This window comes from Amphiura filiformis, chromosome 3, assembly GCF_039555335.1.
Source record: "Amphiura filiformis chromosome 3, Afil_fr2py, whole genome shotgun sequence".
Taxonomy (NCBI): Eukaryota; Metazoa; Echinodermata; class Ophiuroidea; order Amphilepidida; family Amphiuridae; genus Amphiura; species Amphiura filiformis.
The window spans coordinates 82,102,326-82,115,528 of NC_092630.1; the positions used below are offsets into that span (position 1 = coordinate 82,102,326).

The window sequence follows — 13,203 nt, forward strand, 5'->3', positions numbered from 1 at the left end:
CTAAATTTCGAGTGCCACAAAAAACATCATTATTTTTATGTGTAAAAATTTTCTTGAAGTATAATGAACGTTTTTTGGCACGAACAATTTTGCCATACGGTATAGTATTGAAGCTAAACTGGGGAAATACGGTACATTAATGCAGAATAAATGCGCGCGAAGCGCGAAAAATTTGGGTTTTTTTTTAGGTTAATTTCGTCAGAAACCCACACAGGCGTCAACATTGGGGATGATTGTATGGATTACTCCCTAGCAAATATTGGGGAATTTGGTGAAAATCTGTGAAGTAATCAAGTGTTTTCACTCACAGACCCGGCTCACATAATAACTTTTCACAAAGAAATGCACACAAAATACATACCAGTTCGAAGCTAAAATAAATAATGTTGATGAAATAAGGAGCAAATTCGCGCGAAGCGCGAAAAATTTTGCAATATATAAGCTATATGAGGTTAATTTTTCTTCAGTAACTGTGACAAATTTTTTTTCACCCTTTACATCAAATCTTTTTTTTTCTGGTCCGCGGTGGAGCAGATGTTTTTTTTAGTCTGAGGTGGAGCAAATTTGTTTTTTTTTTGCTCAGATGGCGCGACAAAATTTTTTTTCTTCAAAAACTACCCAGCCCCCCCCCCTTGGTATCTAATGGTGCGTCCCTAACTTCGCACTGAGGAGTAGATAGGCCTAATATTCAGAAAAATATAATTTGAAAAGAGTGAAGATTGAATTGAGTAATTTATTTATAAAGTCATATTTTACCAGGATAGCCCAATATACATGTTTACAGTACAAAGCACATGACATAGGGGCCATGGGGAACATAAAAACATTATAAAACTACACTGTATCTTGTTAATACACATTCATATAAAGCTCAATCTAAATGGAACCTTTTTTTTCTAAGAGTGTAAATTGTCATGCTTTTAAGGCGAGTGGGATGGCAGGAGCCATTTTCTTTTCACTTCTAGCCATTCAACTGCAGTGTGTGTAGGCCTACTTCTTAACATTAAGAAAAGGCAAAAAAGACAGAGAAGTTTGGAGTAATGAATTAGAGAGTTGACAGGGAGTTAGAGCCAATAGGAGTTAATGTTCGTTTATTGTTCGTTTATTGTTTGAGGGTACATGTTCTCATTATTGGTAGTTCGTTGAATTGTCATGAAACATGGTGGATGTAGGCGCGAAAATGTCAGGTTATGGTCATCCGTGGCCTACACTGTAAATCCAAGTGTTTAGGGTTTCTGTAACACTTTTTAAACACTGCAAGGTGTTTAATTTTTCATTTACACAGTAAAGGTATAGGACACCTTTCATATTGTTCGGAAAGTAAATGCACATGTGTTTACTTTGTAAACATTTGGTGTGTTTAGGCCTACTTTCTAAACAATTTTGAAAGTAAACATGTCGAATGTTTAGAATCTAAATACTCTCATGTGTTTACTCTTTGTGTTTATGTGTTTACTTTGTGTTTACTTAAATTACTTTGGTATTTAGGTGTTTAGGTGTCCTATACCTTTTCTGTATAAATGAAAAATTAAACACCTTGCAGTGTTTAAAACTGTCATAGAAACCCTAAACACTTGGATTTACAGTGTATGTAGGCCTATTTATGGATTGCTATGAAACCTAATGTGATCATCATTGAGCACCACATGCATGTGTTTAAGGCCACCCGAGGTCATTTGAGTATTAATTGTCGGATTGTCATGAAACTTGGTAGATGTGATCACAATTTTAATTACGCTTTTGAGTGATTTTTTAAGAACATTCGGCAGCTTCAGTATGAAAATTCGTGAGTATCTCCCAGTGTGACATTGGTGGTATTTACCAAAAAATACCTGTATTTCGCACATTAGTTATTCCACTAAAACTAATCATCATTTCAGGCAAAATTATCGGAGCTTAATAACTTTTATGAAATATGATCTTCGTCCGTTGCGTTGTCTTTTGTAAAGACATTTCTTGTTTCAAGTGCTTCAATATTGATGAAAATGGGTAACTTTAACATATAAGACCAGTAAACTAGTGTTGGTTTACTATATAGTATCAGTTTTAACTTATACGTAATTATAGTGTTAATGTTTTGAAACGAAACTCGGAACAAGTTAACAACGAGCTGTATTCATTGCCAACAAAATCCAGTATATGGCAGGCTTTAAATGGCACACACACAATAGAACCTCGATATGTGCCCAAACCAACAATTAGCTTAGAAATGAAACTGGCAATGGCATCCGGCTTTTGTGATTTTTGCTTCTGATGAAGGGCACTCTGTATACATGATAAAGGGTGATACTATTGACATAACTTCTTGATTTAATAAGTTAACAGGAAAATGGCTGAGCTGAGCTTTTAAAACTGATAGGGAAAGTCAAAACTAACAGAATTGTATACTAATTGGGCGTGGGAATCAAGAGTGAAAATAAAGTGGTTGAAATCTGAAAACATTTTGTTCAAGTTTTCATCATTTCATCATAATTCTTGAAGTTACTTCCTCGAAGCCTCGACTCTTCACAGTTCACATTTTGTGGTCAATCTTATCTGCAATCAATACGTTACTAACGTAACATCCCGTCCATTTGGTTGGATTCCTGGTTTGGAGTAAGCTACATTGGCCTATTTGCACTGTGCATCCCATTTCACAAGATGAATTTAAGGTAGGCTACTACATTATTATTATCATTGTTTGAAATAGGCGATTTTGATTTTGATTATATGGAAATTTCGTTAAATGTACTCATCAATTCTCTTTAAAATATGATTCAATCGACGGAAGTAGCTTCAGGATAGAAGATCTGAACAGTAAAAAGTTTTGTAATTAATGGAGAATGTTCACTTTATATTCTCAGTGAGCGATCTACTGTTCAAAATTCTTGATGCAATCGGGTGCGAGCCTAAATGAGACTTTGAGCAAAATATATAGAGTGACAGGGTAAAAAGAATTAGGGGCTAGACTGAATTGAAACGATTGACAAAATCATAAGGCATATTATATTCTTGGGTTCACAATGATTGATTTTAGAATAGGCCGTCGGACCAATGAAATGAGGTGTCCACAGTTAGTTACACGGGGTTAAATTTTAAACGTGCTCAGATTGTAATAAAGACTACACCAACATGACCTTCCTCAGGTCATAAGGATTCCGGAAAAGTATAGTTTGAAATATCTGTGTGAACCGTTTTCGAGTTATAAGCAAAAAAGACTAAAGGTCACGTTTTGACCTTCAAATGAGTCAAATTTGGAAAATTGCTCCGATTTTTTTCAACATAATGGTCGTCGTTGTAGTAGTAGTGTGGGTGGTGTAGTGGTGGTGGTGATGTGGTGGTGTGGCGGTTTGGCGGTGTGTCGGTGTTCACGGTGTTTGTGGAAACATCGGTCAAAATTGACTGCACCGGGTCAATAGAATCAGGCCCCGAATAGAATGAATGTTACGAAAGTTTATTATAATAAGTAGAACTAACATTTGATCTACATTATATTTTGTTCTCAGGTGCGCAGGAGAGGCACTATTGTGTGTTTTGTTGGTAATTCAGCACTGGTCATTTGCGGAGTCCCAAGAATGTAAAGCAAAGACATTTTATACTTTTCATTAAAATATATCATTGATAGACCTATTTTTGCCACAGTCTGTGTAGCTCAGTGGTTAGAGCGCTCGCCCGATAAACAACAGGTCTGGGGTTCGAGTCCCCGCACAGGCAGGTATGTCCGGAGTTTTTACTCTGGTATATCTGCCTATGCATGTTATGTTTCCATTTGTAAATTCATGTTTAAATGTGCTAGTGTGCAATGCGTAATTCTTCTTTCCCAATAACGATTAAGCATCATTAATATAATTTGATCTCCTGCGCTAGTTTGTATAAATGTTTCCATTTTCCAGTGTATGATACGTAAGCCTCTTGCCTTGTCTCCTAAAATACTTTTCAGTATTCTCTCGACTTAAAGGGGTCTATCACCCAGCTTTGCACTGTATTTTTGTGTGGCTATCGAATTGCATTCTGAATACGAAGAATGTCCTTCTAATATCAAATAATTTAGATTGTGAAATTCGCGATATAATTAAATGGCAAATGATTAAAAATCGAATTTTGGATATTTAACAGTCCTCGAAGTAAAATTTATAAATCTAATGATAATTCCTAAAAGTGTATGTAGCTGGGAGGAAAAGCTGACGATCATTTGAAAATTTTGACTTTTCGTTAAAGACAATACAATTTTTACCCAAAACGACCTAACATTAGAAAAAGTTGGACGAAGACATTCCCATACACCCGTGTGTGGTGAATTGACTATACGCAATAATCACACACTCAAGGGTATACAGGCTGAGTCAAAAAGAAGTAAACTCATGTTTGAGGAGCTGCAACTCGAGATCTGCAAAGAATCTGCTAAAAATAAAAATACCACTGGAAAGAGCAAATTCTATACGTCTGAATAAAAAAAAGAATTGTTGAAATTGCTCACAGCAAACTAAAGTTATACTCATTTGAATACAACCACCCATTTTTGTAGCTGCACACGGTTGATTGATTTTCATCCATTTCAATCTCGACGAATCAGCAAAGTGCTAACAGGATTTATTGTTGAAAAGACAACTTTTGCTTTTAATTAATATTCAACAAAGTCCATTACGGTACTATAGTTTGTAGGGATACCAATTCGAGTCTTTACGAACGATCCAGCAGAAGCTTGATTGGGGAATGTTGGGTAAATGATTGAGCTGATCTTTGGTCTTGCTGTAACGCATGTCTAACTCTAGCAATGGTCACTTGTGATCTAGCAGTTCGTGGTCTACCTGAAGCTTCCGGCTGTCTGTTCTTTAGTGTCCCATGCACATTGAGCTTGTTCACATTTTTATATACTGCTACCTTACATGAAACCCGGTTAGCTGTAGGAAATTGGAGACGAAAAAGACGCTGAACTTCAGTGGGACTCTTACTTCGTCGACAGAAACGTGCGCTCCCGTGCGGTAAATTGTGGTGCCATGTTGTCATTTGGCCCGTGTTATTATAATGTAGTGCAATGAGGTAAAATTCATATTAAAAAGAGCCCTGTAACATGTAGGAATTATTGATCGAAACCACACCTGCCACAGAACTTTATTTGCATTTGAATATCGCGCCTTACCAATCAATATAAGAGGTATGCCCCTACTTGGGAAGTGAAACCGTGTGCAGCTACAAAAATGGGTGGTTGTAATCAAATGAGTATAACTCGAGTTTGCTGTCTGCAATTGCAACAATTCCTTTTTATTTAGACGTGTAGAATTTGCTCTTTCCAGTGGTATTTTCATTTTTAGCAGATTCCTTGCATATCTTGAGTTACAGCCCCTCAAACATGAGTTTACTTCTTTTTGACTCAGCCTGTAGGCCAACTGCACGTATCCACTCCTTTCGAAACCCATATCTTGCTAAACAAATATATTTGGGCTAAAATATCACAATTAATATTGATTGAATATGTAATGTTAGCTTCATATTTCATGCAATTTGCCAAAAAATTTAAAACCGTTAAAAAAAACCGACTCAGGTACCGATGTAATTTCAACCAAGCATTTTACTGTTTCTAAGTGAATCAGGCTATGGATGGCGGCGTGCTAACATCCATACTACAGTTCATTCGTAAAAATATCAAACTCACTCGATAGTATCGACCATAAGGTATATTCGAGCTAAATTTGGTCACCATCCGGCTATTTTACCTTTATGTACCATGCAATATTCATAAATATACCACTATAATGCCCATATTTGGCAAATCATTACACAAATATTATACACAGAAATTCAGTGTCATTTTGTGACAGGAAAACAGCTACATGTAGCTTCTCTTTTGATGTTTACTAAGGTATGGAGAGTATGGCCTTCAACACGAAAAATTGGGATGGCTATTTAGCATAACAAAAGGTTAGTTCCCGATACACTGTGGAGCAAGGAAAGTGGCCTTCAACACGAAAAATTGGGAAGGCTATTTAGCATAACAAAGGGTTAGTTCCCGATACACTGTGGAGCAAGGAAAGTGGTTATTTGCATAGTAAATACACTATTAAATCACGGCGAGATGTAAATTGGGTGATGATGTCACAGCTCATTACAGTTTGTTTCTCGGTCTATTGCAACTTGTTGTTATGAAAATATAGGTCTTTTGGGAATAAAATGGGTATATTTAATACGAAATTTCAAAATTTTCGGCTTTTTCTAACAGCTGCATACACTTTAAGTATAGGATCAGTAGATTTATAAATTTCACTTCGAGGACATCAACTTAATAATTTGCCATAAAATGTGTTTTATGTCGCCAATTTAAAAAAAATCAAAATTACTTAATATCAGGAGGAAATTCCTCGTATTCAGAATGCAATTTGATATGTCTGATGTGCACTCATGTCCCACAAAAATACTGTGCAAATGTTGCTATTCGATCCCTTGAAATTAGTATTTACAAACAAAATTAGTATTGTCGCACTATTGATTTAAATTGTACACAAGTATTGACATTAGGCCTATTTTTTTACCATTTTTATTCGTCAACCAGTATATTATTTTTGCGATATTCTTCTGTAAAATAAGTAAAATACAGCCATACAAGTTGGCAGCTCTGACCAATTTTGTGTTATCTATATGTGATTGCCAGATCTTTAACCTATCTTTAGAAAAAGACCGGAATTCAATTGATAAAACAATTTGTGAAGTTTTGTGATTTTCTGAAGTCACACCGCACACAACCGACACAAAGATGCAACGTAAAGCATAATTAATACAGAGTTATATCATACTTGTTAACAGAATTTTCGCCTGGTAAAATATTATTCTGCAAAGATTTCATTTTTCACTTTGATAAAAAAAATTTATATCGTGTATAGGTCAAAAAATTAAGTGGGCCGTTACAAAAACATTTTCAACGAATGATCTTATTCAATTTAACAGGTATTTCCCCTCCAACAATAACAGAAGATCTGCAATCTGAAGTCAAGTTTGAAGGAGGCGTCTACACCTTAGAGTGTGCTGCAGACGGGGACCCAAAGCCAAGGTACCGTGTAATTAGCTGTAATTATCATCATTTTAATATAAAATAGACCAAACCATATCTCTTTGTTCCAAGATGTGGCTAAGTTTGATATCAGAAAGACATTCCTCATAAAATGCAAAATTGGTGTGTCTGATGTGCTCTCGGGTCCCACAATAAATACTAATGCAAAGGTAGGTGACCGACGCCTTAAAGGAGTATTTCGTGATCCTATCATCCCCTAGATGATATTTTTCAGTAGATATCCACGAAAAAATCTTATTCTCAAAATTTCAATTGATTACGATTTTGTGTTTACGAGTTAGGCATGATTAGGTGTATTACACTGCTCCATAGACATCGTGTTGTAATTTCGTTCTGGTGTTCAGTTCATCATTAAACTGAACGTGCCGCTGTACAGAGATAAATCCTACCAGCGCAAAGTCATGAAGTGTGGCAGTATAACAAGGCTGACTACTGGGGAATGAGAGGTTTTCTTGCATCAGTGCAGACTGGTCTCTTGGGCTCCAATCTGATGACCCAGAAGAAGCCTGCAGCAACATCACCACTATCATCAGTGATGCTATGGAGATCTTCATACCAGCAAAGCTCGTTATCAAGAAGACTGGAGACAAGGTATGGTTTGATGACCACTGCAAACGAGCAGCAACCAAGAAGTGCCGATTATTCATGAAGATGAAAAAGAACACCAAAGAATACAAGGATAAGTTTAATACGAAAGCTAGAAAAGAGTATAATCGTGCAGAGAAGGTAGCCGGAAAGAGCTATAACAGCAAGTTGAGGAAAGAACTCACAGATGGCAACCTCAGCAGCAAGAAATGGTGGAATACTGTTAACATCCTAGCTGGTATAAAGCCCAACAGAGTTGATATACAAGTGCTTAAGGATGGTCGTCATGTCTACACTACAGCAAAAGACAAAGCTGAAAAATTCTGCCAAACCTTTGCCGCTAAATGTCAACTTGCCAGGGCAGAAGATTCTGCTCCTGAAATTCAGCATTCAGCAACGTGCTGCAATGGAAAAGATAGTCTTCAAGGTCAAACATGTCAGGAAGCTTCTCAGGAATCTGCAACCAGCTAAAGCTACTGGTCCTGACGAAATCCCTGCAAGAGTCGTGAAGAAATGCAGCGCAGAACTTGCAAGACACTCAGACTGCTGTTTGAGCTTTGCTTCTCCAAGGGAGATTTCCCAAGCCAATGGAAGACTGCATCTGTCATCCCTATTCACAAGAGAGATTCGAAGTCTAATCCATCTATATGCCGGCCCATCTCTCTGCTCTGCATCATCAGCAAGACATCAGCATGGAGACTGTTGTACAGAACCAACTTCAGAAGTACCTCCTTGGAAACCAACTGCTTTCTGATCGACAGTTTGGATTTCGCCATTCTGACTCAAGGGTGGTAACTCACTGGACAGAGGCAACGAAGTGCGCCTGATTGCCCTGGACATCAAAGGAGCATTTGACAAGGTCTGGCATAATGGCCTTTGAATGATGGCAAAAGGAGTATCCGGCAAGCTGCTCACCTGGATTAGGAGCTACCTGACAGATCGTTCCATCAAAGTTGTCCTATCTGGCCAGTCGAGTCATCAAGTACTTCATCCATCAATGCATCAGTTCCCCAGTGGTCAATATTGGGCCCACTTTTTCTGTCTTCATTGATAACCTGGGTGATGAGTGTGAAAACCAGCTATACCTCTACGCAGATGATTCCACCTTGTTCTGCGAGATCACATCTATAAACAACCCTGAAGCAGTTACTGTTAGTCTAAACAGAGACCTGGAGAGAATGAGGATCTGGGCAGACAGATGGAAGGTGACCTTCGAGCCATCAAAATGTAAGGAAATGACAATATCAAGAAAGAGGAATCCAATCAAGCTAGATATTCTGTTTGGTACCACCAAACTGGCTGATGAGGAGGGGCTGGAGATCCTGGGAGTCACAGTTGACAGCAAGCTGAAAAGCACATCTCCAACGTCTCATCCAGAGCAGGTCAGAAGCTGGGCGCTCTGAGGAGAGTTGCAAACAACCTTGATGTGAGAGGCAGAGCAACCGTTTACAAGGCCCAAGTTCGCAGTGTGATGGAATACGCCTCACTGTCTTGAATGAGTGCCAGCGCCACCACTCTAGGATTATTAGACTCTATCCAGAGGAATCCCCTTCGAATCATACGTATAAGCGAAGAGGAAGCGATTACAGAGCTGAACATCACATCTCTCCTTCAAAGACATAAAGTTGCTGCAGCAACAGTCCGCTACAAAATCAGATCACCAGATCTGAAGGCACTGCTACCAAAGCCATTTGTAGTCAGAAGAGCTACCCGCTTCAGCTTGCCCATCACATGCTCTCAAAGTACCAGCTTCTAGAAGTCCACATTACCAGTCGTTATCCACGGACCCGAGAGAGGGTCTAATTTTATAGTTGAGCACTGTATCTAGCGATGGTTTCACTGTAATGTTTTTTTAATATTTTTATTTATTTATTCACATATCTTATTCATGTATGCTTTTAGCTATTCTTGGCAGATGCGTACAAAATCGTTGGAATCGTACCAAGAACTGGCCTTTAGGAGCAGAAATTTGACTATTAATGAGACCAACAACGTGGAGGGATGGTACCAATGCCTGGCAACCAATAAATGTGGAACAGCGATACAAGAGTTTCGAGTTATCGTACCACGTAGGTCTTACCTATTAATTCTGATATATTTGAATTCTTAAGGCTACTAAATGTAGTGTAATTATGTAGCAAAAAAGTTTGAAAGCTTTTTACAGACAAAATAATCTGCTCTTTTTATCAGGCCTTCCTTTATAGATTTTATAATGGACAACTAGACTTGAAAAGTATAGATACTTATGGACAACTTTGTGGCTTTTAATGTTATCAAACAAAATTAAAGCAGACTTTTAAAGAAATATATGTCATGTATGTAAAATTATTAAATAAGCTCATACATGTTTCTGTAGTAACTGTACAAAGATATTATGCATTTTGAATTTGCAGCCAAGTTTGTCTCGTTCACGCCGAATCATTTTAAAGTTATTTATTACATTCGGTAATTGTCAGGAAGCTACAGTAGTCAAAGTATAGATAGTGGAGGAGACTAATCGTTAGACACATGTGACAGTCAGGGGTCCATTCCCTTTTTTGAAACTTGCTGCGAACTTGAAATCCAACTATTTACCCCATGCCCCAAGTCAATGCCCCATCATTTTGAGGCATTTTTTCTGTTCATTTTCTTTCATCCAGAGCTAGAGCCTTTTGATCCAAGGGAGATCATTGAGCGTGATCTACAGGAAGGTACAGCGGAAAACCTGGTTTGCAATCCTCCTAAAGGCAGTCCGTCACCAGAAATATACTGGACAGTAGTTGTTGGGAGTGGAAACAATAAACCGACACCTGTACGCTTGAGTGAACGCGTGAATATGGACAGCACGTCAGGCAATCTCATCTTTGCCAATGTGTTACCTGAAGATAGTGGAGAGTACAGATGCAACGCAAGAAATAGTGGCATAAATATCAAATTTTCAAATTCCATCTACCTGGATATTCAATGTAAGTGTATTATAGACATACTCAAATGCAAGAGATTGACCTGTCCCATTCATTGTCTGAAACAATTTCTCTCACAGCTTCTCACATCCTTCAGACCATATGGAGCTATCATATTCGTGGATGCGCAATAGATTACGTAACGCATTGTTCCTTTGTGCCGATTTGATTTACCGACAAGCTATTCATCGAGAGGTACTTTTTGCTCAGGACAAAAGGGTTCCGCCATTAACTCAATAACTAACCTGACAGCATATTAACGCTTACCAGGCAGGCTTCTCTCAATAAGTGATCAAAAGAATGTCATATGAAAGGGCACACTTGAGTGCGAGGTATCTTTTGTTCTCATACAAAACACGGGTGTGACCGAGTCTTCGCCAACACACAAAATTTTAGGCGCCTCATTTAAATAGATTCAATAGAGTTGCTGATCGATTACTTGTAACAACGTGCCATGACTGCCAGGTATATTGGTCTATCTGTGTAACTTCTTCGCATTATGTTGTTATCATGGTATATCCATTTTAAAAGCCAGGATCAAGTGAGAGAGTGAAGGAGGGGTCAAGGGGGTGAAAAGAGGAGAAGCGGATGGGTAATCGAGATTGAAGTGGAGGGTTGGAAGACAAAAAGAAAAAAAGAAAGGAAGAGGGGAAGAAGGGGAGGGAGAAGGAGAGCTAGGGAGTGACAGTCCCCTAAAGTGTAGGCATAAGAAAGAATAAGTGCAGAGAAAGGAAAAGAAAGAATAAAGAAAATAATAATTATTATTATAGAAACTAAGCGTAAAACAACACTAGGCAGCCATTCAATGATGCCAAAACCTTTATTCGTTACGTAATTAAAACACCCAGTCAGATTTCACACCTGCCAAACGCAACTCACCCAATTTAGATAACTGGACGTTGTACAGTGTACACTCTCATGAATATTGATTGGCAACATTTTCCAACATGTCAGCGCTCAAATTGGACACAATATAACAATAAACCCTGCAGTGCGTTCTCTCAGAACATGCTGAAACACATGCCTTTTGGGCTATTTTGGTAACCAAGTATTATTTCGGTGATTAGATTTGTTTTCAGACCAGGGATTGTCTTTCTCTCGAATACGGAATATATACCATTGCAGGCCATCTTCTGCCTAGCAGAAAACAGTGACCATAATAACGAGTTTGCCTCCTGTGTAATTATGCTCCAGGACTTTCAAAGTATCAGCTGATAAATCCTGCAACCCATTTCAAAGAAATTGCCCCTTCGATGACCATTTTTGGAATCGGCCCGATGGCCGAATTGGATTAATATGTCGAACCAGATCAAACTTCCGCGCCCGGTCCTGCTCTGGCTGGTTGTGTGAGGTCCATAACATTATGTTGTACTTACACAATTTCAGAAACCAATACCAAGTGTACAACAGTTCGATATTTTGTCTTTTGCAGCATCGAACCCGTCTGATGACCACGGACCAAGTCTTCTAATTTATCCTCCTGAACATGTGATAGGTCTGCGCGGAGAACCTCTACGATTAGAATGCATGGCGACAGGGAGGTATGATCAAAATTTGAGTTCAGAAGCGGCGGATAATAAAAAATTGTGTAAACGTGGTATCACGTTATACGAGTGACTTTCAAAAAGTTCTGCCTAGATCATGAAATCTTCAGTCTTTGTTTGTTTGTTTAACCAGTCATACCAGATTGACCCACACCTGATTGGACCTGACTCAAGCAAAATGCTAAAGCCAAGCTTAAACGCATAAGCATGCTGGCCGGTATTTGGAGAAAAGAAAAGAAAGGCCACTCCTAACAATTGAACGTGTTGAACACATATTGCAGTTATAGAATGAAGATTCATTTTTTAATAGTTTCGTTAAATATGTGCGCATGCCGTAGCTTCCATCTTGATTGATTAGTAAACATGGTGAGATATTATGTTGAGTATCTGTGATATTGCTGACATGAAATGCACCAATTTCCTTTTGACAGACCAACACCCAATGTGACTTGGACACGAGAAGACGGCAAATCCATCAGTAGCCAGGCACGTTTTGAGTATGGTGGAATTGCTTTGGTATTTGATGATCTTGACTTCAGTGATGATGGCATATATAAATGCACAATCAATCAAGGCGAAGTCTCGCACATTACAAATGTGACGGTGAAATGTAAGTGATTTGATGTTCCAACACAGTGATGTTACAAGTTTTCACACAAGTCTCTCAGATCACTGAAGATGTTTTATTATAAAAGATTTATTTAACTTTAACTCGCTATTGACGGTTTCGCCTATCATTGTCGGTAGGCATCATCAGAATGATGGTTATATATCCTTACTTCCGGTTGGACGTATCCCGACTGTAGAGGGTGTTTCATCAGCCAGGAAATGATCATACACATGACTAAGGAAGTGGGTCCCCTCGTCTCTATTGATTCTCCTGAGCCAAATGGATTCTTTGATGGATTTAGCATTGTCCCAGTTGTTGATACGAATTTGTTGGACCGCATGTCCGTAATTTACAGACTGTGGTGTTATTCAGTTTCATGGCTGTCGCTATTCCGTGTTTTCGGAAGATTCTGTTGGCTTTCTCTGCGAGTCCTTTTATGTACGTGGGATCCGCACAACAAACCCCTTCCATTTTTACTAT

At 38.4% G+C, this 13,203-nt stretch overlaps 1 protein-coding gene across 6 annotated transcripts in view; it reads left to right on the forward strand.

Annotated features, from left to right (window-relative positions):
• Positions 1-2,307: 2,307 nt before the first annotated feature.
• LOC140149259 (neuronal cell adhesion molecule-like) overlaps positions 2,308-13,203 on the forward strand; it is a 30,631-nt gene continuing 19,735 nt past the window's right edge. For 3 of the 6 annotated variants that reach the window (XM_072171505.1, XM_072171506.1, XM_072171507.1), the window contains exons 1-7: positions 2,309-2,651; positions 3,486-3,556; positions 6,919-7,021; positions 9,530-9,696; positions 10,267-10,572; positions 12,002-12,110; positions 12,545-12,723. In XM_072171505.1, coding sequence (XP_072027606.1) covers positions 2,641-2,651; positions 3,486-3,556; positions 6,919-7,021; positions 9,530-9,696; positions 10,267-10,572; positions 12,002-12,110; positions 12,545-12,723 — 946 coding nt within the window. In that variant the 5' untranslated portion in view covers positions 2,309-2,640. Of the gene's footprint in view, positions 2,652-3,485; positions 3,557-6,918; positions 7,022-9,529; positions 9,697-10,266; positions 10,573-12,001; positions 12,111-12,544; positions 12,724-13,203 lie in introns of all 6 variants that reach the window. The other 3 variants (XM_072171503.1, XM_072171504.1, XM_072171508.1) reach the window with 2 other exon arrangements.